The 27,356-nt window shown below is 42.5% G+C and overlaps 2 protein-coding genes and 1 long non-coding RNA gene across 4 annotated transcripts; 2 read left to right on the plus strand and 1 right to left on the minus strand.

Moving 5' to 3' along the window:
• Positions 1-16,758, plus strand: syt12 (synaptotagmin XII). The gene is made up of 8 exons (XM_055040786.1): positions 1-1,217; positions 9,589-9,649; positions 9,937-10,130; positions 10,719-11,105; positions 13,446-13,661; positions 14,334-14,454; positions 14,941-15,074; positions 15,675-16,758. The coding sequence occupies exons 2-8, from the start codon at positions 9,604-9,606 to the stop codon at positions 15,846-15,848; spliced, it is 1,272 nt and encodes a 423-aa protein (XP_054896761.1). The 5' UTR covers positions 1-1,217; positions 9,589-9,603; the 3' UTR covers positions 15,849-16,758.
• LOC129366791 (uncharacterized) lies at positions 13,582-25,366 on the minus strand. 2 transcript variants are annotated; one of them, XR_008606650.1, is made up of 4 exons: positions 25,280-25,364; positions 14,310-14,423; positions 13,771-13,840; positions 13,582-13,672 (listed from the first exon to the last, which is right to left on the minus strand). It is a non-coding gene; the product is annotated as an uncharacterized LOC129366791 (long non-coding RNA). The 2 variants fall into 2 exon arrangements; XR_008606651.1 differs by lacking the exons at positions 13,582-13,672; positions 13,771-13,840; positions 14,310-14,423 and adding exons at positions 24,580-24,680; positions 24,776-24,861 and having other exon boundaries at positions 25,280-25,366.
• Positions 18,149-27,244, plus strand: cat (catalase). Its single transcript, XM_055040771.1, has 13 exons — positions 18,149-18,312; positions 20,463-20,634; positions 20,991-21,101; positions 21,487-21,617; positions 21,720-21,824; positions 22,719-22,844; positions 22,914-23,105; positions 23,304-23,456; positions 23,534-23,672; positions 24,478-24,608; positions 25,305-25,412; positions 26,519-26,602; positions 26,700-27,244. The coding sequence occupies exons 1-13, from the start codon at positions 18,247-18,249 to the stop codon at positions 26,763-26,765; spliced, it is 1,584 nt and encodes a 527-aa protein (XP_054896746.1). The 5' UTR covers positions 18,149-18,246; the 3' UTR covers positions 26,766-27,244.
• Positions 27,245-27,356: the final 112 nt, after the last annotated feature.

Genomic DNA, 27,356 nt, shown 5'->3' on the forward strand with positions numbered 1-27,356 from the left:
CCACCAGAGGGAGCCCTTTGCAAGGCAGAGAAAAACTGAGCTGCACCGCTGGTCTTTACTCCGTTATATTGTCCTCTTCTTCCATAATACATCATAACCCACTCACACAACAAGCATTCACAAATAGATCTTAATAAAGGACGGAAGTTATGAATTGAATGTAGGTTCACTACAGTTTATAGCCCTTAACAAAAAGAAAAACAACACATTTCACAAGATTCATCAAATCCATTTCTAGGAACAGCCAATCAGAAGTCTGGCATTGACCCTTAATCCCGCCCAGATAATTTGACGGGTGAAATTGACAGATTAAATTAATTAACTTAAACTGATTAAACCATAACATGCTTGCATCAAGTTTTCAAAATGAAATCGGGACATTGAAATGAGTAACACGTACAGTCGTTTTTAATCCGTCATTTCTGGTTTAATTAGATTTATGACACATTTGAACAATCATTTCTCATTTATTGCCGTTTCACGCTCCGTGTTTGCGCGCCTCTCCCACCTCCGGCTCCAGACGTCTTACGTAACATCCCAGCCTGCATCATCCCTCACGGCTCAGCTCTCAGGAGAAGCAGGCAGGAGCTGAGCGGAGACTCTGGAAGTTCAGAGGAGGATCTCCCCCTGAAACGCTCTCACCCCTCCCCACCTTGTTTCTTACACTTCTCCCCCACCCCCTCCCTGTGATTGCGTTGCCTAATCCAGGCGTAAAGTGTGTGTGTGTGTAGGGGGGGGGGCGAAGCAGGTAGCCACTTCCTGCAGGCTCTTGGTCTCTCTCCCTTCCCTTTCTCTGTGTGTGTGTGTGTCTCTCTCTCTCTGTGTGTGTGTCTCTCTCTCTCTGTGTGTGTGTCTCTCTCTCTGTGTGTGTGTGAGCTGATCAGCAGCGGGAGGCGGTGGACGCGCTTCTCTTTCGTCCCGGACCGGTTCAGGTTGCGCTGCAGGGGAGGGACTCTGCTTGTGCAGGCTGGGCTGAGCTGCAGCGGGGATGCATCAAGCGGCGGAGACGGACCTCTGAGTTGACTGGAGACACCCAGGGCCTCCTCTTTCCTCTGAGAAAGAAGAAGAAGAGTGAACGCTGTTTCTCCACCTCCTGGTTCCTCCTCCTGCACCTCGCTGGAGCCGCTGGATGGAGAGAGTCGCCTGAAGAAGGGAGAGCGGTGGAGTTGCTCTCCTCCTCCCCCCTTTCTCTCTACTGCACCAAAAGAAAACCCCGGGTAAGCTCCTCTCTCACACACACGCGCAATCGCTTGCCTCTTTCCTCTCATCCTGCTGCTTTTGTTGACGAGATTCCCTTAAAGCAGGTAACTGCGCCCCTTAACGCATCTCCTGAAACTGAACGGCGCCCCATCCCCCCCTTTCCCTGCCTCACAATCAGGATCCAGTCGGTTTGTGTTCTGTCAGTAGGGAACAGGTTGTTTCCAGATGTGCAGGCGGTCCAGGGTGCAGCAGCATCCTGTGGCTCCACTCAGCTGCAGGAACTCGGGGGCAGGTCAGGGGCGCACGGTGCAACCTGAAGGCACCTAATCAGCCAATTGCATTTAACCTCAATGTGAATGCACGGTGAATGAAGGCATAAGACTTTCAGAAAGCAAAGTCAAGTTTAATTGTGCAGGTCATTTAAGGGACAAGGCAGTGCAGAGTGCTTTACACCATGAAAACAAAAAACGGTAACCAATCATATGAAAAAGCAACTAAAAATTACATTTTGTCAAATATACGTCACAATGTTCCATTTACTATTCATCAAAGGCAACTCTAGACAGGTGGGTCTTTAGTCTAGATTTAAAGAAAATCAGTGTTTCAGAAGTTTTGTGGTTTTCTGGAAGTTTGTTCCAGATTTGTGGTGAGCAGAGGCTCACGGATCAGAACCGAGTCACAAAGTCACCTGCTGACATCGTAATGTAGAGCTGTGTATCGTCCGTGTAGCTATGGTAACTAATCTGAGTTCTTGCTATAACCCAGCCGATCATGTAAATAGGAGGGCTCTTAGGGTTGAACCTTGTGGTACCCCGCGTGCGATTTCTGCATCAGAGGAGTGAAAAACAAACAGCAGACAGTCAGGGAGAAGTTGTTGGCTAACGAAATAGAGACAAATGCAAGACAAACCTGTTGGAGAATGTTAATACGTTAGAACGGCCCTGTCAAAGTCCAGAGCGAAATCCAATTTGGGCCCGGTGGCAAGATTAGCAAAATAATTAATTGCTGTTCACACACACTTCTGATGATGAGTATCTAAATCATTCCCACACTTCTCAGATTTAAATTAGTAAGAAACTTCAAAAACAGGTTCTTCAAATTCATCAGCCTGTTTTTCTGAGGATCTGTTTTCTACAACTTGTTTTCTATAAATCCAGATTTTGGTTGAATGAGGATTGACTCTAAATCCTCATTCAAAGGGGGTCCTAATCTGGAAATGTAGGAAACCGTTCAGCTCGTATATGCAGACTCCCCTGTTTTCTGATCAGGGTGGAATCGGTGCGTGCGCGGTGATGAAAACGATGCTGCTGGAGCTTTTAATTTCGGGTAATCCCATTAGATGATGCTCGCCGTAGCAACACGTCGTAATGTGGTTTAATCCTCCCTCCTGTTCTGTCTCGGAAGCAGCCGAGGGCCTTCTGGCACCTTCTGGATGCTCATGCTGTCATGCTAATGTCTTCATACCGTTTGGTCTTGTTACAAACACAAACCATAGGATAGAGCAGTAGAAGAAAAAGGCGGTGTACATTTGTGTATCCATCAGCCTTGTATCAGTCTTTAGCACCAGAGGCTGAAATATTCACCTGTTTTTCCAGTTTGATTTCAAATCTTTCAATTCAAAGATTTGGACTTTGACTGGGCCATTCTAACGTGAATTATGCTTTGATCCATGGGATTCCTTTGGCTGCGTTCACACTGCCGCCTGAAGTGAATGTTGATGACGTTCCTGGAACAAGGTGAAAATCTCCAAAGATCCTCCTGTAGCCTCAGTCTGACTTTCTTCCAGGCTTATTCAGTACGCAGCTCCGTTCATCTCTCTCACTCTTTGAGGTAAACCACAAAAATGACCTGGCTGCTAATTAGTCCTTTTTTGAAACAAAAAGTTTTCCGACACTCTCCTCTGACCAGAACACCGAGTTTTTGCCGTGGCCCACACGACTGACGTGAAACGGGACTTCCACACCGGGTTTCTGAAGCGATGGCCAGATTCGCGGACCAGAAAGGCCATGTGACGGTGATGCGTGTCGATGCATCGTCTCTGTTCTCCCTCACGTTTGGCTGGTGTTTGATGGCTTCTCGATGATCCGCTCCAATGTGAAGGTGTGGGTCTTACTCCGCCTTCGCTCAGCTGAAATACGAGCCGCTCAGAACTCAATTCCTTCACCGGCACTTGCAATCATCTCAGCTATTCCTTTAACGCGGACCCCGCCTCCTCGCGGTTTCTCTCATTCCCTCACACACACACACACACACACACACATGCATACGCACACATTTCCCCTTTCTTTCTGGACTCATCAGAAATATTATTACATTAGGGAAGCGCTGAGATGAAAACTGAAGACGTGAGACTTTGTGAGTCCTCAGAAGCGCGTCGAGCCCATCCGCGTTATGAGCCTGGTCGTTTCTAACTGCTGGCTTGGGTCTTGATGTATCACAGCTAATATTTCCAGAGTAGATCATGTGATGGATTGCCTTTTTTTTTATGGCGTATGCCTGCGGTCGGTGCACATTGCTGCCAAATGTAGCTGCAGCTCAAATCTTTGAAAGCCCTGTAGATGCAGCAAAGTAGCCTGGAGACAAATCACTTGGACTGTTTAGGACCAAAGGTGAAAAGAACTGAGATGTCAGCTTGCTCCAGAGCTAAAAGTTTTTTTTAGTTTTTTTTTTTTTTTTAAATGCACCAATAAAGATGCAAAGGTAAAGTAGAAGTGCTGTTATCAAACTGAATCAACAAGGGCTCCCAGATTTTCTCTTTTGTGAGAAATCTGGCCTGCAGAAGGTGGCCGGGGTTCTTTCCAACACATTAGTTCAGCTCTTACAGACGTTTTTGAAGCACTAAGTGCTTTCACCGTTGTGTATTAGCTTAATTGTTGGGTTGTTAATCTCATAAGTGGTAGCTTTAATTTGTTAGTGTGATCTTGGGCAACACTTGACACTTGACTGATCGTTTTTGCTTTGACGCCAATTTACCGATCCCAGAGTAAAGATTAAAAAGCAATAAATAATTTTTTTATTTTTTAATTTTTTTTGCAACAGATTATCCACGTCGGTCTGGACTTTGACTGGGACATTTTAACACTTGAATATGCTTCAAATTCAATCGATCCATATCAGTTCTGGCTGAATATTTGCTCGGCAGAGTCCTGACAGGATGCGCCTGTGTGTAGCTCAAAGCGTCTTCCTGTCAAATTTGAGACGTTTCCCTGTAATCGTCATAGAAAAGAATCCCCACAGCATGATGTTGCCACCGCCATGTTTCCGTAAACGGTTGACGTGCTCAGAGATGCGCATTGTTGCTTACGTTGTTCATTTTTCCACCATAGCATTTTGAAACACTCGCACATCTTCAAATCAGACAAAATCGGTGTGAGACGTTGGTGCCGCAAACATTTTTGTTAGATAACGTTTATGCTCACTATTCAGTTTAGAGATCTGTTGGAGCTCGAAATCAGGCTTAGAAAAACGGGGGTCAATATATCCTGCACGTTTCTCTGAACAGGCGGGCGGATAGGAGAACTCTCAGGGACGGTTAAAACATCTGTTGAGAGGAAATGGGTCCTTCTGTCCTTCCAGCATTAAAGGCCTGTAATAGATGGATTGCCATAAAGCTCTGAAACCCAAATGATTGGCTCCATCAGCTTAACTTATCAATTACTTTTTATGCTTTCATTTCCGTAGAGCTCATATAAAAGACAGATGATGGTAGTTCCTTAATGCTGTAGAACATGATTTTGTTTGTAAGTATCTCAGAAGACAAATATATCATGAAGATGATGTCCTCTGCATCCTGAACTGGACCTGGAGTTTATGCCGGTGTTTGACAAGTGGGCTTGTTAGTTGTTGGTGGGACCTAAGACAGACATCATGAGTCTAACAGAGAGAAATCATGAGTCTAACAGAGCATCCTGTCAGTACTGCCAAAATGTTGAATTATCCTCCAATCTCATTCTTCTAATTTCTCCTTTTCACCTGTTATGGGCCTGCGACCCAGGCTGTAGCATTGTTAGCTTTGCTAAACCCCAGCCTCTCTGGGTTAGCATGTTAGCATACTTACTTGCGTTAGGTTGGATTTGTTTGGCTCTGTAAAGTTGTATTTTTCGTTTTTATTTCAGGAATGAAGCGTCAAACCCTAGTCCTTGTTCTTCAGCTGTCCACATGGAGGCGACATGATGCGCACTTTCTTTGTTTACTTAGAAAGAAAAAGAATGTTTGTATTCTTACTGACATCAAATCACAGCAAACTGCCTCTGCTTTAGCACAGTTAGGATTATGAAAACTATTTTTATTGTCTTAATGCCGGAGAATTTATTTGCTCAAAGTCAGACGTTTGCATTGCTATTCTAGCCTAGATGAGAATGTTGAGTCTTTGTAAGCTTTTAACATTTTCCTTAAAAATGTTCCGGAAAATATGGACGAATCTTAAAGCTTCATTTCAAATTCACTACTTTCTTCTGTGACACTATGGGAAGATGAAGAGAAATCATTTCAGACATCAGAAAAATAAATGTGGACCAAAGCGAAGCTGAATGGCCACACGAAAAATTCATTTCACCGAAAGCACCATAAAAAGACTGAGAGTTTAAAAGTTAAGTGTTTGACCACAGTGACCATCATTACGATTTAAGGAAATAAATGATTAGTGAGTAATACGTCTTGAGTTACAGATTTATTGTTTCATCTGAGGTAATGGGGCATCTTGCTGCTGTGTGCAGATTTTTCCTCTGTTGGTGCCAGCACTGAGATTTAAAAACTTGTGCCAGTGGCCGCTTCTTTAACTTAAAACCTGCATTTAATGAATTAAACCAGGAAGTCAAAGCGCAGCCGGAGTTGTCCGACATGCGGCGCGGAGAGAGACGCATGGCCCAGCCGGCCGAACATGCACTGCAAGGGTTGTGTGATATCCCAGCATGGCAGCGAGGCTGGTAATTTGGTTACGATGTCATTGGGGGAGATTAAAAGACAAACTGATCGATCGGGTTGTCGAGGAAGCGAGGGGGAGAGCGCGGCCGATGGCCTGTTCTCCGTCTGTTTCCCCCACGCCATGTTCCTCGTTCCTCTGTCAGCGCAGACACACCGTTCTTTGTTTCTCTGACAACAGTCACCGACTTTGTTTCCATTATCCGTCTCATCAGTGTCTTTTTCATTCCTTATCTGACCTTTCATCACTTTTAACCTGTGCTAGTTAAGACAAAAACCCATCAGTCTCTGGCGTCTCTCTTTATTGATCACAGTTGTTCAATATTCAGCTCCAGCAAAAGCTATTCTGATCTCCCACGGAGGTGACTGCGGGTCGAGTTCTCATCTTGCAATCGGATGGTTGTAAGTTCGATTCCAGCTTCCTCCTGTCATCCATGCCTGTTCCCCTCAACGAGGCATTTAACCTTTGACCTAAATATGCCTGCTGCTCTGCAGATCGGTGTATAGGTGAGTTTGTCATTTTTGGCAGCTAATATCATTAGTTCATCTTGTGCTCCTGGAACAGATCAGCTATCATTCATCCCCAGATTTTAATCATGGGCTAATTGTATGTACTGGACTCCATTTGTTATTTTCGCCAGAGGGTCTGTTCTACCTTTGTAATAAATGGCATCGTGTGCAAAATCTCTGAATGATAAAATAATTTCAAACGAGTGACATAATCAATATCATGCAGGCCTTTTAAGAAAAAGCTGCGCCACTTTCCTGTCGCAGCCGTGTCTTAATGAGGCGTCGCTTCGACCTCGTTGCTTTAGGACAACGGTTTGCATCCTTCAAAAGGTTTGTCACCAACTGGGACGTGTGCTTTCCACCATTATCTTGCTGAAACATCCAGTGGTGACCCAAAAGTAAGACTTGTAGCTGATTCCTTCAAAGTCATCTTCAAAGTGGTCCCTTGAAAACCAGTGAAGAGAAACCGCACCACGACGTGATGCTTCCACCAGTTTTTCAGTGGAAAAATGTGATTTTAGGCCAGAGGGCCTCTTTCTCAAGTTTAATCTCTTCTGACCAAAGAGCAGATTTCCAAACCAGATCACCGTGTTTCAAATGGTCTTTGGCTAAACCTCAGCCGGGCATCGATGTGCCATTGTTTGATCGATGGAGGGTTTGACGTCCTCCACAATAAAGAGCTCTTCCAAACATTCCGGTCACAATAAATAAGTCAATACCGTGATAAAATAAAGCGAGCTCAATCATTTCTATTTACGTCATTTATTGTTTTTCTCCTTCTACCGGAAACTGGATGACAAAGGTCTTCAGTCTGAGAACATGTTCTTGCATTTCACATTATTTGAAAATTGTCTCTAAATAATAATATGGTTATTTATCCCAATAAGTTCTCTGACAGTTTATCATCCAGCAAAATTTGTAATTGTGACAGGCCTACTTCCAAATGTCTCTCTTGACACTTGAGCCCAGCTGATCGACACAAACCTTGGCAGAGGCTCAGACCATTGTTGACATCTCTGGCTATTCTTCTCTCCAGTTTTTGAAATGTTGCACTTTCAGGCTCACCCAGGTTACTTTGCAACCGAATTTGTCTCCTGGCCTTTTGCAGTAATGCATTGCACATCTGCTCTAGACACCAAGAAACGTAGTGCTGGAAGTGACCGTGCAGACTTCATCCTCATGCTCCGACTGAAGCCCAGATTAACTTCTTTTTCATTTTTGGCATAATGAATTTGCGTCTCAGAGTAGACCAAGCGTCTTTTACGGACAGACATGCAGACATACTGCAGCTTGTTATCAACACTTGTTTTAAAATAATGTCACCTTTAAAGCAGCGGCTGGAGCATCGTTTAATGCTGGAAAGCTCAGTAGTTACGGAGCCGAGTTGGCCAGTAGCAGCGCTTCCCAAACAGAGAATACCCAAATAATCGGCTTCCTGACTTTAAAGGATTCAGGATTGTGATGCTCCATCAGAGAAAAGACTTCAAGAATCACTATGTAAGAGGAATTAGATTGACCAACCCAACTCCCCGCTCTGACTGGATTTGGAAACAAATCACCACAGTTCCCGACATCGAGTGTATTCTTTCTTGTTCTGTTTCTGTCCTAATGCAATCTGCTTTTAAGTCGGTGTACGTGAGCTGATGTGGGTCATGCTGAGCAGAGAGACCAGAGAAGATTCCCTCCCTGTCAGAGATCCTCTTTGCCTACCTAACGGCACATCAGGAGCGCGCCCTGCACTGCACCAGCCACTTTCACCGGCCTGCATGGGTTGTGTTCTCCAAAAGCGTTTGGTTGGAAAAAAAAAGAGAAGAAACAAACACACAGCCTGCAGCCCTACCCCAGCTTTTCTATACGTCATTAATGTAAGCTGCTGCGATGTGGGGGAGATTCCAACAAGCAGGGAGGAGAGGAGGAGAGGAGGAATGAGTCACACAGGCCAGCACCCATCGTTTTTATAGCTGCTCAGTTTTGCTGAGAAGACGGCGATGCAGAAAAAACGCTCTTCTGTGCTACATGATTAATAACTATAGCAACATGAGTTCCCGATATGCACAGTATGAGTCAGCTGTCAGTTCCTGTTAAAGAAACACTTAAGAGGTATGGATGCAAATTAAAGACAGAAACTGTAAATAACAGGAACCGGAATTGTGTTTGTAGGATTGCTGGAATCCTGGATGGCTTTCCCTCAAACTCCTGGTGTACCTAATCCTTTGTATTATTTGATTACGTTTAGAAATTGTGGAATATTCACTATTTCGACCTATACTATACATTTTAGATTATTAAGGAGATAAACTCCTGTTAGTTTTTTCCAGAGAACCTCCTTGTAGCTTATAAATTGTGGCGTTCTTATAATTATCTTGCAATCCAGAAGAGGAATTGAAACAAGCCTGGAATGCAGAGAAACATCTTCCAGAACAGGAACATTTAGTTTACTTACTTTAGATCAACATTTCGCACCGTCTACTTCAGAGAATCAAACACGGAGAACCAACATTTGGTTTAATGCCAACTTTCTTTTTACAGGCGATTTCGAAGGCTTTGGTTTGGAAAGTAAAACTATCTTTCACAGTGAACATTGACATCAACAGGATCCACCTTTAAGCTCTAGCGCTAGTGTACTGTGTGTTCCCTGATTAGAAGATTGCATTTGTGGTCACCAAAATGGATCAACGGAGCTGGAGATGTTATGAATCTGGTCAGGAGCCACTTTCTCTGTCCATGTTTGCTTTTAGCAATTTTCCTAAGTGGATTCTTGGATCTGTGTTGTTGCACACAAGCACATTAAAATTGGTTTAGGCTGAGGTGATTTAGATCGGCACGTCGTGACAGCGGACGAGCGTTTCAAGTTTCCGTTGCGGCTTGTGCCGCTTCACACTGTTACTTTTGCTCAAATGAAAGCTTTGACTTGTGAATTTGACTCAACAGAGTTTTGGTTTGGTGTTGTTCCTGCAGGCTGGATGAGACATCATGTCCTCGGCTGAAAGCGAGGATTTATCAGGCTACCGTTTGAGTGGTGAGTGTGTCGTAAATCTGTCATCCATCCATACTACTGCATGTATGCGAGCATAACTTGCTTTTGTTTCAAATTCTTTTTATATTGAGTTATTAGATGCGTCCTGTTTGTTCCCACTCTCTCTGCTCAGATGCAGAGCCTGAAACTCTGGATCTTGATAAAGACACTCTTTGATTGTTTATTTTCCACTCTCAATCATTAAGTGCTGCCAGTTCTGAGGCTTTTTGTCAGTACAACATCAGAGCGGCTTTGAAGACCGTTTTTTTTTTTCCCCCTGTGTGATCCAGTGGTGCAGAACCCACCAGGCTGGGAGGTGGGGATTTACTTGGTGGGCTTCTTGGTGCTGCTTGGTGCAGCGGGACTCAACATCTGGAAGCTGTGGAAATCTGGAACCTTCCCCGCCCCCTCGCCATTCCCCAATTTTGATTACAGATATCTGCAAGAGAAATATGGAAACTCCTTCTCAGAAGTCAGACAAAAGGTAATATTTGCTTAAACTTTACTAAGAAAAAGTAGCTTCCTGTTTAGCTAACAAGTTCAGTCTTCAAGTGCCTGGTGTTGTGTGATCTCAACTCTCTTCTTATATTTTTTTTCGCATGTAGGTTTTTTGTTTTTTTTTTTGCCTCTGACACCAATTTTAAGCTTAGTTAAAATATGTTGATAAAGCCCGAGTGAAATGTTGATCAGCTGATCAGAATATTTTCTTTGAACATCATTCAGTTTAGTGACAAGTGTTTCGGCTGCTTTCTCCTCGGTTCTCACACGAACAGTGGTCAGAGAAGGTCACATGACACGTAGTCAGGAAGCTACTGGAGAGGCTCTGAAATATCAACGCGAGTAAAACTGTGACACAGATTCTTGAGATGAAAGTCTCAGACTGCTCAACAGCAACTGGTACTGAGAGTTGAATCAGGGAAAGTGACGTAAATTTTATTTGACTTAAATCTACTTAACCTAGTAGGCCTTAATCTGCTAGGCTAAGGTCCTATCTTCCTTTTGAAGATGGGAAGTTCTTCAAAACTTCCCATCTTTGGTGTTCTAATCATCTCCTTCTCTCTCCTCTCTGAAGAGAGTGGCGGCCATCAACCACCGGCGCACCTCCACCACTTCCAGCCGTAAGCCCAGCCTGGCCCTCGGCGACACCCCCGACGCGTTCAGGGAGCTGGGCCACCTGGAGCTGATGAGCAGGGAGCTGGACCCGACGGGCTTGGCTCAGCTCAACCGCTCCGTCTCCACCGACTCGCTCAGCTCCATCTCCTCCATCGCAAACAACTTTGGTCACGACTTCACGGTCGGCCAGCTTGAAGTGACCCTGGAGTTCGACGCGCCTCGGCAGCTGCTCCACATCGCCCTGTACCAGGGAAAGGACTTGCTGGAGAAGGAGGAAGGGGACTTCCCCGGTTGCTTCATCAGAGTGTCACTGGGGCCAGAGGAGTTCAACGTGGGAGTGACAAGGGTGAGGTCCTCTCCTTTGAATGCTGGTGTGAGCAATGTCGGTTAGGCTTGTTCTTTCTTATACGATACAAAGGAAATGCTCTATCAGTTACTTTGTAGTTTACTGCCTGATCCAAACATGAAAAACACAGTGGAGTTGGCCAGAACCGGACGAGGTACCGTCAGTCCCATGGCCAGACTGTGTCACCAGGTTATTGAACCTTTCTGCTGTAACTGCTAGCGCTAGTGGTTCAGTGGAAATGTCTGAACGTCTTTGCTCAAAAGAAGTCAAATTAAGTTGACATCAAGTAGCAAACAAACAATTTTTTGAAATAAAATACTCCACAAACTGCATTGAAAACATGTTAGCCACTCCTGGACCAGCAACGTTAGCCTTTGTGACCCAGTAGACTTGCCCTTTCCTCCCATTACGAACGCTTTCGACGGCCCTGCTGTGTCAACATCATATTAGAGTCGAACAATTAATGATGTAAATAACATTTATGAGCCTCATAACGCGATATATAAATAAATACGAAAAAATTTGTTGCAGCTGCTGTTTTGCTTTTCATCCTGCCTCGTTTTCATCATTTGCGCCCCAGCAGTTGCTTCTTTTAGCTGCTAATAGTTCACCTTTCAGAGTTCTGCCATAAAATTCACAGCTAATTTTTGCCGCCGCCTTCTAATACGAAACAAAAGGAAAGCGCCTGCGTCCCTCCGCCTGCTCCGCCTGCCGTCTGTTCACACCTCCTCGTTGCCAGGACTCCCTGCTCGCGGTCCCAGCTGGCTGTGAGTCATCTCTCCGCTGCGTGGCTCTGTTTCTTCAGGCTGACATGTTGGATGCACAGGCTTATCGGCCTGCCGTCAATGATGGCTGCGGCCTCCGATGCAGCAGCATCGACACTCTGAGGTGTTCCTGACATCAGCTTCACTCATTAGCGGTCAAGCAGGCTCCTTTCTTTCACTTGTTCTTGTTTGTCCTAACATCAGGCACCTCTATGTCGTTACATCGTCCCCCCCATTCACCCGCCGCCTCTCTTTACAATTCTTTTCTTTTGTTCCCTTATCATCTCGTCTTCTATATATTTGCTACCACGGCTTCTTGCCTTGATCCTCCCCTGTAATAATCTTTCTATTTCTGCCGTGGCTCACTCTTACACACGTCCACACACACTTACACACGTTCACACACCCATACACAGGTCCACACACCCATACACACGTCCACACACACTTACACACGTCCACACACCCATACACACGTCCACACACCCATACACATGTCCACACACACTTACACACGTCCACACACACTTACACACATCCACACACACATAACAGCCCTTTGCTATGATTTTCTGACTTTCAGTCCCATGACAGAATCAGTAGTTGCACATGTTTAGGAACAAAATGAGCGTTGTTAAAATGTTTTTTTTTTGTAATTGATATTCTCTTTTTCTTCCACACAGGTAGCTGTAATTTCTTTCTTGGTTTTCTGCGAAGTCACATCCCAAGGGTGTTAAATAAAGACTGTTGCATCATCTTTAATAGCTAAACGTGTTACTTGGTCTTAAGTACTCTCTGTTCTGTGCCGATCAGAACCAAATGCCATTAGCCCACAGTGTCTTGTGAAAGATTTCACACACCTTTAGCCTTTGTTTTTAGAATATTTTACTTCAGCGTGTTTTATGTGATAGATCAGAGCAAAGAAAAAAAAAGAATAGCGTCATTGCACAGTGGAAAGTAAATGGTTTTCTTTTCCTTTTGTTTGGGACTGGAAATTGCTTCTGCAAGTCTTACTGAATTTTTTTATTTTACTGTTTTTTAAACCAAAAAAATAATAATTTTTTATTCTTATTTCTTCGCCCTCCATCTCCTGATCGGATGGAGGGCATTTGTGGACTTTTAATTCTTGCCAAAGTCTCTCAGTTACACTCAAGTCTGGGCTTTAACTAGGCCATGCTAACTCTGTCCTAGTTATTCTAATTTCTTTGTTCCAACCAAGCATGGGCTGGTATGAAACTATGAAGGTATCCTAAAGTAAAAATACCACAGTTTCATGTTATCACAGCTTTTTTTATTGCAGCTATCCTAAAATGTATCAGTTGAATTTACAGTGGCCACATAAAGGACTTTACATTGAGACCAGAAGTAGTGGAGAGCATCACTTATAGCTGTTCAGTCAACAGGTTCTCCCACCTGAGCTGTGGAGTTTTACAGCTCCTCCAGGGTAAAAGTGGCTTTTTATCTGGTTGTCTGATGAGCCCCATGTGCAGTCACTAAGTCAACCACAAACTCCTCTTTGTAGTATCAAAGTATTCTTGAGTCAGACGTGAAGCCTCTCTCCGTCTCGTTCCCGCAGGTCCAGACGAACGCTTTCACCGTCATCTTTGACGAGCGCTTCTCCGTCCCCATGGCCCAGGCCGCCCTGGACGAGTACAGCCTGCGCTTCGCCGCGTTTGGCATCGACGCCGACGAACGGAACATCAGCGCAGGCTTGGCCGAGCTGAAGCTGTCGGACCTGGACCTGACCATCAGACCGTTCAACGCCTGGCTCTACCTCCAGGACGTCAATAAGGTCCTCACGACCTGAATTCAGCGATAGAAAGGATCGCAGCTGAAAATAGGCTTCCAGTTTGAAGCTCATTAAAGTTCCAAAACAGAAAAATGTAATTGGAGCATCTCACTGTTCACATTGTGGAGGTTGCAGACAGCATGAAGTGGTGTTTCGTACCCTCTGCTGGCCACTAAACAAAACTGCACGTCTGTTTTAATAAGCATCAGTAGAAGTTGAAATTCATTGAGCATATCTTTAGCAATTGTTGCTTCATGAATCACATGGGACGTTAAAGTGTAAGCAGCGAATGCAGATATGAAACTTTGGGCCTGCGTAGCAGAACCAGAAGTTTGTGGTGTCATACAGAAAGATTGTAGATTCAGTGTCTTTGCCCGCCCAACTCAAATGTTTCAGACTTTGAATTTTTTTTGTTAAATAACTAAATGATCATTTGTTTTTGTTTTTTTTCTTTTTTACAATAATTTCTTCAATGGCTAGTTTTTTAGTTGACTAAATATTAGCTGTCAATGACTTCTTATGAGTTTCCATTCCAGAATCCGTTCCAGAAAGTATTCCGATTTCCTCGTGCAGCATCTGCCTTAGTTCACACGTCTTGCCACTGATTCACCTGCAGGTCAGGATTACAGTGCAGCTGCAGGAGCTTCTTACCTCTCTGCGTGTTTGAACCCGCAGGCCGTGGATGCGGTCGGGGAGATTTTGCTGTCTCTCAGCTACTTGCCGACGGCAGAGCGCCTCACGGTGGTCGTGGCCAAGTGCAAGAACCTAATATGGACCAATGAAAAGAACACGGCAGGTGAGGAGCGGCTCCACGGAACGTTGTTTTTCTGCTTCTGAGTTTATTTGTCATGTAAAGTGATCTCACCTATGTACATGTAATTGATCGTGGCACATCACCACTGAGGTACACAGAGGAGTATACTTATTATTTTAAAAGTTTACGACACAGTGCACAACATTGTGCAAAACCCTTCATGTTATATTGGCTTTCAAATCGCAAAGCACTTTAAAAGTTTCACACAATGTGTCATTGAGTGCTGACAGAAATTCAGTGTGGGAGGATGTATTGGTCGTCATCTAGTCGGGTAGCTGAGCTATGAATCACTCGCCTCACTTGTTCTAAGGGTAAAGGTCACCTGAGCTAATCGTGTCTGCTCCATGTGAAATTCCTGTGCACACTCAGCAAAATAAGGGGATGGGTGATTCTAATCTAATCGTGTTTGTCGCTGTACAGAGAGCCAGGAGAAGCTGCTCTAATGCGACTCTGGTTCTCCGCCATTAGATCCATTTGTCAAAGTGTATCTGCTGCAAGACGGCAGAAAGATCAGCAAGAAGAAAACCTCCACGAAACGAGACGACACCAACCCGATCTTCAACGAAGCCATGATCTTCTCAGTGCCGTCCGCTGTCCTGCAGGTGACGCTTCATTTGATCAATGAGGGGTATTGATCAAATCAAACTGTTTCATCAATGGTTTTATTGATAAGTCACCAGAAAAACAAAACAAAACAGTTGCAGTAGAGTGAAAAGGTGCAGTTTTTAGAACGAAAAAAATAATCAGTTTGCCTTTGCCAAAAAAATGTGAGTGTAAATAATTTTAAAAGGAAAAACTTTCAATATTTTGCATATATTAAGTTTGTATATAGTTTTTTTTTCTCAAGAATCCAGAGCATTTGATTTGTGGCATGGAGAGATGGGAAAAGTAACAACAACAACAAAAAAAGGCTTTTGGAAAAACGGTTGTCGACTGAACTAAACGACTTGAATTGTTTTAGTTATTTTATTTTTCTGACTAAATTGGCTACCAGTTCTGTACATTTTCTCAGTTTGTACATGATAGCTGTCACTACATTCCACAGATTTGACCTTTTCCACCCGAAAACTCCTTTCTCGATAAAACCAACAGGGAACTTTGCATTTTTTTTCTCCAGCCAGTTTCATAATAGCTTGGAAAAAAAACAAGCGGAGTCACGTCCGCAGAGCCTGTTTTATGTAACCGTGTCGCTGTGCTGGCAGGAGCTCTCCCTGAGAGTCACCGTGGCGGAGGCCACAGACGACGGACGGGGCGAAAACCTGGGCCACGTGATCATCGGCCCCGAGGCCAGCGGCATGGGGATCACCCACTGGAACCAGATGCTGGCCACGCTGAGGAAGCCCGTCTCCATGTGGCACCCGCTGCGCAGGATCTAACCCCACACACACACACACACACACACACACACACACACGCACACACCTTCACCATGGAAAATCTTCTTCTCGTTCCTTTGGACTCTTGTTTGGTGCCGCGTTACAACGTTAGGATGTACATTTGTGAGCGATTTTATTGGTACCACATATATATATTAATATATATATATATATATATATATATATATATATATATATATATATATATATATATATTTGGTTAATTAGACTGTGGTAATCAATCAGTTTTAGTCTAAGTTTGGTTCTCTATTAAACAACAGAAGGAGACATGGATGTGAAATGGTTTTCTTCCTTCCACAGGACTTTCAGCTTAGAGTTTGGGTTGAAGTGTTTGGTAAGAAAACTCCCTGTACTTGCATGGTGCCTACTCTGGTTGTAGCCTCTCATATGTGTGTTGACCGACAGGGAGGCGCAGGGCGGGCGTCGCTCCTCTTTCAGGAAAAAAAAAACACAATCGTTTGTCATTGATTGCGCCTTGTTGGTTTATTATTTCCTGGTGGATTCTGAGCTGTTTTAAAATTGGCTTGTGTAACTTGTAAAGAGTGATACTGAGAGAGTTTTTTTTTTTGTTTGTTTGTTTTTGTTTTTTATTTATTGTACCTTTAAAAAGATGTATATCCAGGTACTTTTATCCAGGTGAAATAATTGTAATCTGTAGCAGTTGTTTCAGGGTGGCCGCCAATCTATGTTTAACGCAATAAGCGCCGTGACGCTCTTCTCTCATTCTCATTTTTGTTGTTCCTCCAAAAATTCTGCGTCCAAAATCATGTTTTTTTCCGACATTAAACTTATTCAGAAAAAAAAAACAAGCTTTAGCATAAATATCATCATTGACCAGTTAACTATAATCAAAGCTCCTCTGGGAATTTAACTTGTAATGTAAAGCATACTAACCCCTTTGTATGAGAGAGAAAAAAAACCCCTCGATGATCTGCATTTTACAGCAGCGTGACAAGAGGCTCACAAAGCTCAGACTGTCAGCGTGACCTCTGATCTGCCTGAGATATCCTCTAGACACGTGTGCAGTTGTATTTTACTGTAACTTTTAAATGAACATATTTAACACATAATCAACCCTGGGCATTGCGGCGCGATTTAATTATTATTATTTTGTTAGTTTTGTTCGGTTGGAACTTCATGTCACTTCTCGTTTTGCAAATCTGTTCAAAAAAATAACACGTATGGTAATATAGAAGAAAAATAACATTTCCTATGTGCCAAATAATGAAGCAATATTGTCATCCATTGTCACAATTTGCATTCAACAAAGCTGTAGCCTACATTTGGCCATGCATGAAGATCCTTGGCACCTGATGTGAATGTGCCTCAAGAATACAGTGTATAGCGTGAATGCTGTTTCAAATAAAAAATAAATAAATTTAAAAAAATAAATTAAATAAGATTGATTTATTTGTTTATCTCTCTTGGGCTCATCTTTCAGACCTCCACAAATTCAAAAGTATAATAAAAAATAATAAAAAAGGATTAAAGACAGGAAACAGAAGGAATTCAATTAAAACTTGCAAGTGAACGACTGACTGACTGCAAGATCACTGGACTCAGAAATCACTCTCACTGAACATAATGGGCATACAAGAAGAAAACAGCGAAAGAAAACTTCATATGATGGCGATGGTGTCCAGTGAGTAGAAGGAAGAAAAATGTTTTTTTCCCCACATGTAACAATATTTCTGTTTCAAAGAGGTGCGGTTCCGAGCGCTGACGAATGCATGTGCATTAGAAATCTATGGAAACCAGGTTCTGAATTACATGCTTATGCCGAGTCAGCATATTTTCTTAGAACAAGATGACGTATTTAAATGTCAGGTGTGAATACACAGTGTGAACTCTTGCTGAGGTGGAAGCAAACAGTCAAACAGACCATGTTTGCGCAACACTTGAGAGACAAACTAATAAAGCCTGTTACAGTCTGACAATACTGACAGACAATAAACAGTACCAGGCCAGTAAGAAGAACAAAAAAAAAACTCATTATTGTTATTATGACTAAGTGAAAAAGAACAAGGTGTAAGTGTAACCTTTTTAATTATTATTGCTTTTCGGTTATTTTATGTTACATAAGCTAACAAACAGTCAACTGAACGTTAGGTGTCGCTGTAATAAAAGTGTATCTTCGTCTTTGATAATTGACTCAAAGTGGCTATAACGTTATATAAACTCAGCTTGTTTCTTTAAAAGACAAATCGGTCAGTTCAGTCCTGTCAGCCAATCAGGAATGAGGGGCGAGGGAGAGGCGGAGTCACGTGGGACAAAGTCCAGGAAGACTTCTTCCTGTGGCATCGATGTAAACAGATAACGGTTTTCTCCGAGACACCCACCGTGCAGTTAGTGGTCCCGACGTGCGGTTTTGTGCAAGATGGCGGAGACCAGAGATAAAACCACCGACCAGATGAAGATATGGAAGGAGAACAGAGGCTCCCAGGTTTGTACAAACGCTGCATTTTTATCAAGAATTTCGCTTTCACTGTGTCCGACTTGCAGGAATTGGGTGAAGGGTCGCCCGGGGTAACGAGTCGAATCCCGTCGATTGTTACTGACGTCAAGCTAATCTTAAACATGCTAATAAGTGTAGTTTAAATCAGAACTCCGGCTTTGTGGTCGTTTTGATGCAGTAGTTGAGGGAGGCTGCTCGTGTTTTGCTAACCGAAATGTAAACAACGCCATTAAGCGAGAGCATTTAGGTCACAAACAAGTGAGCTCCCGAAATGTCTCGCGTGGGTCAAATTAAGTTGAAAGACGTGAAAGTGGGCCGTATTTATTGCATAATGTGGAACTTGAGCCTTTAGTTGCATAACAAGACCACAGCACAGTCTACATTAGTCTGCTAAACTGACTGAAGTCTGTTTCTTCTTGCAGCTGAATGCGAGGGTTTAACGCAATTCAGCTCTGAAAGTGTTTTCCTGACTCAGTTTGCCTCATTGACGCACTTTTATTTATCACACTATACAAGTTGCATATTAAACTATTCATGTTTATGTAAAAAAAAGGGGGGGGGGGACAATTATTCGGGTAAAGTCAGTGCTATTACACTTAAAAAGGGTTTAGTTAAACCACATATTTTGAAAACCAGCTTAATATGTGAACAACTTAGTAAGTTAATGTAAAACAAAGATTAAAAAAATGCATTTCAAAGCACATGATTTCTTGTGAAAAGTAAGCAAAGTACTGATGAGCTGTATATATTGTGTGTTTTTATAAAGTGATATTTGCAGGGTGTTGAGAACCAGTTGGGTCAATTTATTGCATTCGATTTTCATTGTAAGTTGTGGAAAGTTTTGACCCACATTCATGATACTTGATGTTATAAATGTTCAATGGTTAAAATAAAGGCCTGCTACTTGATGTGCTGGCTCTTTTTGGTATTCGACCACAAGATCGTATTCGTTTTCAGTATAATTCAACTCTTGATTTTCCTGCCATCTTCACAAACCACCGTCGTGCTGGTTTTATTGGCCCGTTACTCTTCTTTTTATGTCGTGAAGGAAGACAGGCGACGACAAAGCCAAAACTCTGTCCTTTCAGACAATGTTTGGACCTTTCTGTGAGACGTGAATAAAAATGTCAGGTATAAAGATTCTTTTTTTTTTTTTGCCCTCCATAGACGGGTAAATAAACATGCTGCCTTTTCTGTTTTCCCTCTTGCCTAATCTAGATCTGCGGGTGATCAGCAGACTCGTCGGATTGATGTTGATACATTTAGAAAAGGAGAGGTGGAGCTGTAGAAGAATGTGCCACACAGACAAATGATTGATAGTTTTGGCTGCTCTGGGTTTTAAGTTCATACTGCTGAGATATTTCCCAGTGTGCCTACGTAACCTTAAGAAGTCTTACATTCATAGATCTAAAATTAAAGACTGTCTGAAATTAATAGGAAAATGGCCTCAGATACATTAATCACAGGTCTTAAACATTGTTATGGCAGGACTATTTCATCTTGTATATCCTATGTAGTTCATTGTTCTCCCGGCGCCTTTTGTGTCGGGCAAAATTAGCATTTGAGGCTACCGCTAACTAGCTGCTAATAAACACTAGTTAGCTAGTTTTCTTGTGTGCATCAATGATAATGGCAAATTTATGGCCAGCTGACTGGATGACCTTCATCATCGCCACTGCCTCACTTCTGCTACCAATTCGTACGATACAATCCGCATTCTGTGCAAAAGAATGACATAAAATGTGATTTTCTTTTGTGCATTTCTGTGGTTGCGTGTCTTTAATTTCATTCATAGTGGTCTTAAAAAGTCTTAAATTTGAGTTAATTGTATTTACTTCTGTTGTATTCATACAGAGGAATCCAATTTTTTTTCTCTCATCCAAAGAAGGTTTTGACATTAAGATGAATTTAAACACTATTAATACTGTTGTGGTAATAAACATGTGAAGTTAGGGGCGTAGTTGTTAGCCAGGGTAATGTGTATTAGCAATTTTTCAGTCTGCTTTCCATTGTGTTACTCTTTGCTTGTCACCTCATGAGAAGCACTTTTAATAAGAATAAGTATGAACGGTATGAGCCAAAACATCAATATATATATATAGATATATTTTAAATTCTTGGACTGTATTTGGTTCCAGAGACCAGATGTGCTAACTACAGGAGGTGGCCATCCCGTTGGGGACAAGCTCAACCTGCAGACTGCAGGGCCGAGGGGCCCTCTGCTCGTGCAGGATGTGGTCTTCACCGATGAGATGGCCCACTTCGACCGGGAGCGAATCCCAGAGAGAGTGGTGCACGCTAAAGGCGCAGGTTAGCTGACCATGGTCTTACAGCTCATGTGTTTTGGAATCAAGGTCTCATTTTGCTTTGATAAACCAAGTTTAACCATTCCAGGCAGCAAGATTTAAGGAGTTTTTTTTCCTAGGAACTGCTTTTCATAAATAATAATTTAACTTCTTACTATACGTGTGTAATTTAATTTCTGAGCTCTTTTTGTTCGAAGGAATGTTCTAGAAGGTTTACAATATCACTATTGTTTTCCACATCTTTAAATAAACAGCAAGCCCTCTTGAAAGCTGCTACACTGTTCTCAATGCTGACACGCTGAAACGTTCAGCAGCTTCAATGGAAACACAATTTTTAAAATTTTTCTTCCCATGATGCAGGCGCGTTTGGCTACTTTGAGGTCACTCATGACATCACTCGCTACTGCAAGGCCAAGGTGTTTGACCATGTTGGAAAAACGACTCCCATCGCTGTCCGTTTCTCCACTGTGGGTAAGAGACTCGCGTTCATTCACTCAATTTTCCTACAATGTGATCCACTGTTGTAATTTTTCATCTCAAGAACCAAAAATTGTGTTGACACATCTAGCTATCTGACTACAGTATGCAGCGTGAATACACGCTAGCTACTTGCTAGCTAGCTGCAGTGTCGCAATATGTATATTTTTTTCATTTCACCGTGATGTTCACACGCCTCTATTCCTGCAGCACCCACATTCTGTTCTGTTCATGATGGCAGAGGATGCTGAGCGTCTTTTAATACGTGGCTTTGTTACTTGTGTTACTGATGTAGAAAATATCAGCAACACAAGTGTAACAAATCTGCACAAAACAAACTGAATATGACAAACGATGATTAAAGTGCTTGTGTCCTCAGCTGGGGAGTCTGGCTCAGCCGACACCGTCCGAGACCCCCGAGGCTTCGCTGTAAAGTTTTACACCGAGGAGGGGAACTGGGACCTGACGGGCAATAACACCCCCATTTTTTTCATCAGGGATGCGATGCTTGTAAGTTGGCGTTTAAAATTTGGAATTCAAGTGAGAAGATCAAACTCTTTATTTTTTATTTTATCTGTGCCGTTTCTTTTCTCTCTCTCTCCCCTCCTGCAGTTTCCGTCCTTCGTCCATTCCCAGAAGCGTAACCCTCAAACCCACATGAAGGATCCTGACATGGTGTGGGACTTCTGGAGCCTGAGGCCTGAGAGTCTGCATCAGGTAGCTGCGGATATTCAACCCTTGGCACTTTCAGAAACTAAATTAAACACATTTTCTAAAATGATTTGGTAATGGGGATCTTGCGAATGAGTCACAGTCGCTCCCGCTGATGAACATTTTTATCTGGTTTATTCGTCAGTATCTAATTTAACACGCTCCTTTTTTTTTATACTTTCGGACTTTGAAGACAATCTGTTTGTTACAGATTGTCTGAAGCCCTCCACATGTCTCCTTCCTGTTCATGTTTATTAAGATTCTCGTTAGAATCAGTAGTAAATTAGATTAAAAAAATAGACAGACTACATTCACAAGAAATTATATCATAGATGAGGTATTAAAATGAAAAAGTAAACAGTCATTTAAGGTTTGGTTTACTTTGTCTTATAAAGGACTGCAACTATTATAAACAAATAATTTAGTTTCTTCTTTTAAAATAGGGAAAGATAATTGTATTGGCTGAAATTCAATAAAAGCCTTTCTGTAGTGAATTTGAACAGATTGAATATAAAAAATGACACTTGAGGAGTTTTTGTTAAAGTATAATGACAAACAAAGGTGTATACGTTTAGTCTTATTTTATCTTTTTGCTCTGAATATGTTGGGGTTGTTGAGCATTTTTACTCCAGTTAATGATTAATTGATTACTAAGTTGATGATTAATCAGATTAAATGTTTCAGCCTTGTATACTATGATTCTTTCATATATAAAGCACATGCGATTATCAAAGGATCGTATCAAAAGGACTTTACTGCCATCTTGTGGTCAGTGATCAGAGCTAATTTCATTACCCTCAGTTTGATTTGAAGTCAGTTCGACAGCAATAAGAGTCATAAAACATTTTTTTTGTGTGTGTAAATAAACTCAGGTAAACCTTTTCTGTTTTTTCCTCACAGGTGTCGTTCCTATTCAGCGACCGAGGCCTACCTGACGGCCACCGCCACATGAACGGCTACGGTTCCCACACCTTCAAACTGGTCAACGCTGACGGCGAATGCGTCTACTGCAAGTTCCATTACAAGGTCTGTTTCTGAAACTGGTTTGTTGCTTTGCAGAGCTCTGTAATGGACTTTGTTTTTTTTTCTCTAAAGACTGATCAAGGAATCAAAAACCTGTCTGTGGAGGAGGCAGACCGCCTCGCAGCCACCAACCCAGATTACGCCATCGGAGACCTGTTCAACGCCATCGCTAACGGCAACTTTCCATCCTGGACCTTTTACATCCAAGTCATGACCTTTGACCAGGCGGAGAGGTTCCAGTTCAATCCCTTTGATCTCACCAAGGTACGGAGTCCCAACAATGTGAAACGGCTGATTATCCCTTCAGTTTGAGCTTTTGTTAAAGAACTAAACTCTGGGTTCCTCTGAAGTGGAGGAGAACCTTTTAACCAAACCGCTTCCTTCAGTGTCTCTCTTGAACGCGTTCGTCTCGTTTTCAATCGGCAACATCTAAATCATGAGCTACTTTTCCAACTCTCCCAGGTGTGGTCTCATCAGGACTTCCCTCTGATCCCGGTGGGCAAACTGGTCCTCAACCGGAACCCAGTCAACTACTTCGCAGAGGTGGAGCAGCTGGCCTTCGACCCCAGCAACATGCCTCCAGGCATCGAGGCCAGCCCCGACAAGATGCTGCAGGTGACACAGTAAACCGCATCAGCTGAGAAAGCAGTGTTGACATTTACCAGAGGTTGACCTCATCCGGCTCGGCGTAGGGTCGGCTCTTCTCCTACCCAGACACGCATCGCCATCGGCTGGGAGCCAACTACCTGCAGATCCCGGTCAACTGTCCCTTCAGGGCCCGCGTGGCCAACTACCAACGAGACGGCCCCATGTGCATGTCTGATAACCAGGGTGAGTTCTTCACCTGCTGCTCTGCCTTAAAAAGTCTTTAAGTCTTAAATTTATGTCCGAAATCAAGACCTTAAAATGTCTTGAAACTAAGTTGGCCTTTAATGTGTCTTAAATTTGATCTTTACACGACTCTATTCCATAGATTATATATATATATTTTAATTTCTGTCAGGCAAAACTTTGAGGGTTCAGGCACCCACTGCTAACATACTGTTGCTAAATCGCTAGTTAGCGTTTTTTTTTTTTTTTGCATCTTGGGTAAATGCTAATTCATCACCAGTTGGCTGGACAAAGTTTGCATGTTTTTATGGAGATGTAGGTATATTAAACTGAATTTTTAATAGTCTTAATAATACTAACTTTTGAATTGGTAAAACACCAAAAACTGTATTATTATTATTAATATTAATGCATTTATGCTGTGCAGTTCACTATTAGTGGCGCTAAATTTTCAGTGTCATGACACAGCTGTAAGAATCAAATGTATGAATAACAAGAATAAGTACAAATAAATAGTCTCTTATGTATTCACAAATATCAAATGTAAAAAAATAATCTGTCAGTTCAAAGGGAAAAAACAACTTAGATGGACACTATGACTTTAAAATGACCCGAATTGAACATGTTGACGTTTATTTATTCATGCGGTTAAAACACGTTTGTGGTGATGATTAATCAACTGATGTGAATTTCTTCACACGCTCTTCTGCCTTTGTCCCTTCTGATGTTTATATGCTTAATCCAATACAATTTTTAAAAACCTGCCTCTTAAACTCAACAAGTTCTTGCTCCGTCCGACCTCTAGGCGGCGCTCCAAACTACTACCCCAACAGCTTCAGCGCCCCGCAGACCCAGCCTCGCTTCGTGGAGTCCAGGTTCAGCGTTTCGCCCGACGTCGCCCGTTACAACAGCGAAGATGAAGACAACGTGACGCAGGTGACGCCGCTGCCTCTAATAGCCTCTCTGTGGCTGTTTGCCAGCCGCATACAGGAAGTCCATGTTTTCAGCCTGTTGAATTCAGTGTAGAAAATGGTTTAAATATATCCTTCGAAGCCCATACCAGTGAAACAATAAACGGTTACGTGGAGTCACCAGCAGAGTACCATGGAGTCTCATGCATCTAAAAATGTCCACACCTGCGCCGTCCTTGTGGCTTCATGTACGTTTGGTACGTTGGTGTAACTTGAAACTGGAGCGCAATGGAAACATAACAATTAGACCAAATCATCTTTTTCTCCTCAACAACGCTCACTCTAGAAATCAACATGTAGCTGGGTTTTTCCCAGCATGTTGGATGCAATAATATATCCTTAAGCTTCTAAAATGGAGAATTCACCAACATATCAATTGAAATTATACCAAAAATATGGCTAACACTTTATGTGAAGGCAAGAATAACGTCATGAACATGAAGGAGTCGTCATGAACGTCTGTGACTGATGTCATGAAGTGTCAACTTTGCATTAATAGTGTCATTATTAACCAAATGACACTACATGACATCGAATAAGTTTCCTCTGAAATGATCGACCTTCCCAGTAATGTTGATGAGGGAGTGATTGGTGTGGAGGAATGTGTTGACTGTGTTGACTGTGTCTGGTTCTGACCGGGTCCGTGTGCGGCCGGCTGCAGGTCCGGGCCTTCTACACCCAGGTGCTGAACGAGGACGAGCGCCAGCGGCTGTGCCAGAACCTGGCCGGGTCCCTGAAGGAAGCCCAGCTCTTCATCCAGAAACGAGCGGTGAGTCAGGAGAAGAGTCACTACTGAGGCCTTTAAAAAGATGATTTCTCTGCTTAATCCTCTTCAACCACAAGGTGTCGCTGCATGAAACTAAACATGCACGCCTGCTTGCTTTGTGGTTATGTTGTCGCTATGGAAACAGTGAAAACATTTTTAAACACCATGGTGAACACAGCCCGACATTTAAAGCAACACAATTTATTTATTTATTTTTTAAGTTTCCTGCTTTCAAGTTCTGTAAGGCTTTGACTAGGACATTTCAGATGTTATTTTAGTAATTCAACCACGTTATGCAAAAATGAATCCAAATCTTTGACATTTTAAGATTCAAGCTGTTATTATTTCTTGTAAATTTTGATAATTATGAATTATAGATAATAAAATCCTGACATTCAGTGTCAAAAACAAATGAGAATATTTACATAACAGCCATTAAAAATCAGCATTTTTAATGTGTAAATGTTGCGTAATGCTCCATGTCGTGGCCTGGGTTGAACACCAGAACGGATCTATGAGGAAAATGAGGAACGCCATCAGCGGACACTTCCACTTTCAGTTTTTTCTCGACCGATGGCCTCCGTGTCACGCTGCATTGATGCAGTAATTCATGCTAAACGAGCCTCAACCAATCACTGAGTCCGCTAAAATGAATTCTCACATTTCTGTTTGAAATATCCTCTTTTTGTAAGATATGTTTAAATTGTCTGGAATGCTGCATTTTGGCTGAGTGTGTTCCAATATTTGGTTTATTTTAAGTCATGATTATTAACCTTCAGATGTTACGCAGTTTAAAATAACTTCCTCTGGAAGTGGGAACCTTAAATGACATTTATTCTTTCCTCTAATTTGTTTTCTTGAGCGCCTTTATCTCGCTTTATCTCCACAGGTGTGACTCACCACCGCAAAGTTAATTTTAAACATTTGAACGAGAAATGATGCATTGGTGTCACAGCAGCCACATTTACCGCTCTGGTTTTCTGTTTCATGGGGGAAAAAAACAACCTCTGTTTGCGCCTGTTGTAAATCTGCTGCCAGAGTTGTAATTTGCACAACCTTTTGCTCGTCTCTCATTTTTTGTGCACATTTATTCGATGCTCTTCCCGCAGGTGGAAAACCTGAAGGCCGTCCATCCAGACTACGGGAACCGGGTTCAGGCCCTACTCAACAAGTACAACGCCGAAGCCAAGAAGGTAAACAAACAGTCGATCCGCCATCGCAGAGTAAAAAAGTTCAGTTAACAGGAACCTGTCCGTTTCCTAACAAGCCCATTTCCCGTCTGCGTCCCAGAATACGAACGTCCGTGTCTACAGCCGTCCAGGAGCCGCCGCCATCGCCGCCTCCTCTAAGATGTGATCAGCTGATCTGCTCACATGACCATCGACTGGTTCCAGCAGCAGCTGGATCAGCCTCAACGGGCGAATTACTGTCGCAGTACTGCTGTAGCAGGTTTTGGCTCATTGCAAACAGTTAATCCAAACTTTTTTATTAATGATCAAAAATTAATTTGATTGCATTGAATACTATAAGGTAATACTGTTGAGATTAGGCTACAGTTTTATTAAATTACCTTTAATCCATCGATGCCTTATTATTGTTTCAGTTAAATTCAGTTAACCAACAGTAATTGATGAACCGTTTCTCTAATGATGTAATACTAGAAGATGTTTGTAGCGACTCAAACAAAGTTCATTTTGAAAGAACATTTGTTTGAAGCGATGCTGATCTGTGCCTGGCTTGTTTAGCTCAGATTTGACTGAATCACTCACTGTTGAATGTTAATATACAACTTAATAAAATATTCTGTTTTCAAATAATAAAATCATTCAAAATACTAGAGGGCTGAATATTTTCTTCTGCTTATGTAGATGCCTTTATGACGGTTTAACATGAGACGATCTGAAAAGAAAAAAGTTCCTTCTGCAATCTGAACAAACGTATATCTCT

The sequence above is a fragment of the Poeciliopsis prolifica genome, unplaced genomic scaffold (genome assembly GCF_027474105.1).
Source record: "Poeciliopsis prolifica strain line A6 unplaced genomic scaffold, Auburn_PproV2 SCAFFOLD001, whole genome shotgun sequence".
NCBI lineage: Eukaryota > Metazoa > Chordata > Actinopteri > Cyprinodontiformes > Poeciliidae > Poeciliopsis > Poeciliopsis prolifica.

Excerpts from the sequence above, each read along its gene's own strand:
- cat (XM_055040771.1), top strand. The coding sequence starts at position 18,247 with ATGGCGGAGACCAGAGATAAAACCACCGACCAGATGAAGATATGGAAG. Across the intron at positions 21,825-22,718 it reads GGCCTGAGAGTCTGCATCAG|GTGTCGTTCCTATTCAGCGA; the intron begins GTAGCTGCGGAT and ends TTTTCCTCACAG. Across the intron at positions 24,609-25,304 it reads ATGAAGACAACGTGACGCAG|GTCCGGGCCTTCTACACCCA; the intron begins GTGACGCCGCTG and ends GGCCGGCTGCAG.
- syt12 (XM_055040786.1), top strand. The coding sequence starts at position 9,604 with ATGTCCTCGGCTGAAAGCGAGGATTTATCAGGCTACCGTTTGAGTG. Across the intron at positions 9,650-9,936 it reads ATCAGGCTACCGTTTGAGTG|TGGTGCAGAACCCACCAGGC; the intron begins GTGAGTGTGTCG and ends TGTGTGATCCAG. Across the intron at positions 13,662-14,333 it reads ACCTCCAGGACGTCAATAAG|GCCGTGGATGCGGTCGGGGA; the intron begins GTCCTCACGACC and ends TTGAACCCGCAG.